General features: G+C 41.5%; 1 protein-coding gene across 1 annotated transcript; it reads right to left on the bottom strand.

Moving 5' to 3' along the window:
- Nucleotides 1-850: 850 nt before the first annotated feature.
- Nucleotides 851-4,057, bottom strand: polr2k (RNA polymerase II, I and III subunit K). The gene is made up of 4 exons (XM_024140981.2): nt 3,949-4,057; nt 3,446-3,514; nt 3,083-3,175; nt 851-1,114 (listed from the first exon to the last, which is right to left on the bottom strand). Exons 2-4 carry the CDS (start codon nt 3,504-3,506, stop codon nt 1,092-1,094), a joined length of 177 nt encoding a protein of 58 aa, XP_023996749.1. The 5' UTR covers nt 3,507-3,514; nt 3,949-4,057; the 3' UTR covers nt 851-1,091.

Here is a 4,057-nt window from a genome sequence, read left to right as displayed (position 1 = left end):
ATTGATAAATCTAGATCTTGTTTTTTTTAGCGTATTGTATTAAACTGAAACATGTTCTTGTATTTGTTTGTGTACATTTTTAATAAATCCTGTTTGATTGATATGTATAAAATCTGGTAAGATTTGTTATTATTTTGTCACAATTTATTAAACTTATGGATCTATAATGAGCAGGGGACTCTCCAGATTTTAACATAACTGAAATAACTGTTTCATACATGGAACTAGGAAGTACTGAATTGGGTGGCAGCGTGGCCTAGTGGTTAGAGTGTTGTACTAGTAACTGAAAGGTTGCAAGATCAAATCGCCAAGCTGACAAGTTACAAATCTGTCGTTCTGCCCCTGAACAGGGGGCTTGAACTTGCAACCTTTCAGTTACTAGTCCAACGCTCTAACCACTAGGCCACGCTGCCACCCAATTCAGTACTTCCTAGTTCCATGTATGAAACAGTTATTTCAGTTATGTTAAAATCTGGACATCTGAACCCACTGTTCCTAGGCTGTCATTGAAAATAAGAATTTGTTCTTAACTGACTTGCGTAGTTAAATAAAAACAATTGAGTGATTTGTGTAAATAGGGGAGCTACTTTGTCCCAAAATGTTAATTCTATGAGAAAGCCGTCCATTCCTGGTGCTTTTCTCCTCCAGTGTCCAATATCCATTTTTTTGTGATTATTTTATGTCTGCTGATAGTTGCTTCAGGGTTGTTGAGTCGAAGGCCAACTGTTGTTTAAATCTGATTTATATAGATTCTGTTGTTTCTAATTAACASATGTGCATCTTGGTATTTACAAATGATAAAATATTGTTCACTGTTTCATTTCTCGATGTGCAAAAACCACAAGTTCAATCAATCAGGATGTATTTTATAAACCATATCTATCATTGATTACAGTTCCAGGAACATAATCAACCAACTGGGCACCAAATACTGGCACTGCTTCCCAAGCCTGTGGGGTTTCCTAGAAAGAATATGAAGTGTTGGTGACTTGGTGCAACACTGTGACACACTAAAAACAGAACAAAAATTAGTCAATGTTGTAGTCGTCCACTTCACCGCGCGTCAAACACAACCACTGGAGTCGTCCACTTCACCGCGCGTCAAACACAACCACTGGAGTCTGGGAGTCGAGGAATAGCAACAAGCCAACTCCGCCACAACAACTTATCTCGCATTCTCACCCTCGTCACCTAACCGACATACTCCTAGACAATGCTCTCAGCCTATCTCCGCGCACCTCCTAGTTGCTCGGCGAGCACCGCCCACTCGTGTTACGTCACCGCATACGCCATCTCATTGTATGCTCGTAGCAGCACCACTACTATATCTTCCCTCTCGTCTCTCTCATGCGTATCTATTGAGCATCGACTCCACAGCTCTTTGCATATCACAAAGTCACACCGCCCCACACTCGCGACCATGAACCTCACTCTACGCTCTCTCATGACCTATCTTATCTCTTCTCCTTCAGCTCCGAGCCGCGCGTCCACGACAAGACCAATGAATCCCTACTCAAGTTAATATCACCTCTTAACGCACATCACGACACCGTTCAGCGCTCCTCCACCGATCTCTTCCCACCTGCTCACAAACTGCCTCACCATTACCTCTCTCGTACGTCCTCTCTCCTAGTTTCCTGTAGCGTGAGAGCTAGATGTACAGTACCACCCCTGGACATGACACTAGTCTATCTCCTGTTTCTTGAGCGTAGGCAGCTAGATGTACAGTACACCCCCTGGACATGCACTAGTCTATCTCCTGTTTCTGTAGCGTGAGGCAGCTAGATGTACCAGTAACCCCCTGGACATGACACTAGTCTATCTCCTGTTTTGTAGCGTGAGGCAGCTAGATGTACAGTACACCCCTGGACATGACACTAGTCTATCTCCTGTTTCTGTGGTGAGCAGCTAGATGTACCAGTACACCCCTGGACATGACACTAGTCTACTCCTGTTTCTGTAGCGTGAGTCAGCTTGATGTACAAGTACACCCCTGGACATGACACTAGTCTATCTCCTGTTTCTGTAGCGTGAGGCAGCTAGATGTACAAGTACACCCCTAGACATGACACTAGTCTATCTCCTGTTTCTGTACGTGAGGCAGCTTATGTACAAGTACACCCCCTGGACATGACACTAGTCTATCTCCTGTTTTGTAGCGTGAGTCAGCTTGATGTACAAGTACACCCTCTGACACAATGTAGTCTATCACAGGCAATTTTCTATAATGTACACTAATGGTTCACTCGTACAGAGATGTTTCAAAGCATCAAATTCAAATCTGTGCTCAATATTTAAAAGCAGTGTTTCCTCTGGATAAATGTGCAGCAGTGTAGGGGAAAAGGCGTGGGAGGGGGGGGGGGGGTCCCTCCTAGAATTCTTATGTAGAAGGACCGAAGCTCTGTTCTGTGACCTTTTAAAAAGGTAATCTACTCCAAAATGAATGACAATAAAGTATGCAACACCATCTAAAATAGAATTTCCACAGCCAGAAATGAGCCCAATAACACATTGGTCAAATTATTTGTTAAATTATTTTAACTATTGGGAATATTTGTTTCTGCGACTGCGAGAATTGTTGTTCATTGACGGCTTGTCAGAATCCATATTCCCTATGGCACTCATAAAATAAAAAAAATATTTTAAAAAATGTACCCCTTTTCGTGTATCCAATTGGTAGTTACAGTCTTGTCTCATTGCTGCAATCCCGTACAGACTCGGGAAGCGAAGCCGAGTGTCCTCCGAAACACAACCCAACCAAGCCGCACTGCTTCTTGACCACATGCACTATGCACTCATAACTGAGACACAATAGAATACTCCTTTCGCATAGAACACACAAGCCAACTTGGTAAATAGATCAACTATTCTACTATGGGCTTGTCAGATTTTCTATTAATCCCTCATTTCATTTGCACAGGAAAAGTAAAATGTCTACTGTTCTGCCAACTTCAAAGTGCGCCTCAGCAGAAATATATTTTCACATTCCATATTTTTTTTGCTTGGCRGCAATGATTTTTCTCTGGCAAATAGCAGCGCCACGGCAAAATAAGTGCAGCAGAAACACTATTTAAAAGGATACATCTCTTTGTTCTCTTCTTGTACATGATTCTGTATCCACACTCTCTGCATCTGATTGGATCACGAGCCTTAATTTCATTTTCAGTGTGGCATTCTGTTTGGAGAGAAAACAACATTTCAGACACTACTACAGCAGACATACTGGTAAGCATTCTGTAAGGCAGGAGCTGCAGTAGTACATCAACCACGTAGATACACGTATAGATATGGGTGAACAAAACAAGAGTAGACAACGGAGGGGGCATGTTATGAAAAGTCACTAACAGTCTTAGTTACAGTACAAAGACAAAGCATGGATTTTTAGAAAAATAGCACCCCCATGTACAGTATAATAGAATATTAGTTTCAGAACAGCAGACATTACCCCCACATATGTATATCATAGGCTGTTGCTTGGGGGGTTGCACGTCTTTTTGAGCGTCCATGCTTGAATCTGGAGAAAAATCAGACTAGATTGTCAGTACCATTTGAGAGTGTATTTCTATGTATTATGAATCCCCATTAGCTGCTGCCTTCCTGGTGTCCAGACAAATGAAGGCAGTTATGCCATTTTAAAAACAATAMAATACATTTCACAACACAATAAGTGTATGCCCTCAGGCCACTCCTGTACTACCACACAAAATAATTGTGAACATGTGTGTGTTTGCTAAGTGAGCCAAAAGCATAATTATCTCACAGCAATTTCGCCAAATATTATAACTAACTCCTTGTATTTGTGGTTTAGTCTTAGTTACCCTGCTATGAATGGTTTCCTGGCTAGCGTTAGCAGGCTAACTTCAAAATAATAACGGAGAAATATCAAAGCATATATCGCGTGTTCAAAACCAATTCAATATGAAATAATTATTCATTTAGGTAGCCTACCGGTTTAGAAAGTTGATAAATATATTTTTGTTTCTCTCATGCCAGCGTGCGCAGTCGTACTGGACGTCGTAACAACGTGATTCGTGATTGGTTACCTAATCCTCCATTG

Source organism: Salvelinus sp. IW2-2015, unplaced genomic scaffold, assembly GCF_002910315.2.
Source record: "Salvelinus sp. IW2-2015 unplaced genomic scaffold, ASM291031v2 Un_scaffold2348, whole genome shotgun sequence".
Classification (NCBI taxonomy): Eukaryota; Metazoa; Chordata; class Actinopteri; order Salmoniformes; family Salmonidae; genus Salvelinus; species Salvelinus sp. IW2-2015.
The sequence above is the reverse complement of the archived record's forward strand: the minus strand, read 5'-3'. Positions and strand labels throughout refer to the sequence as shown.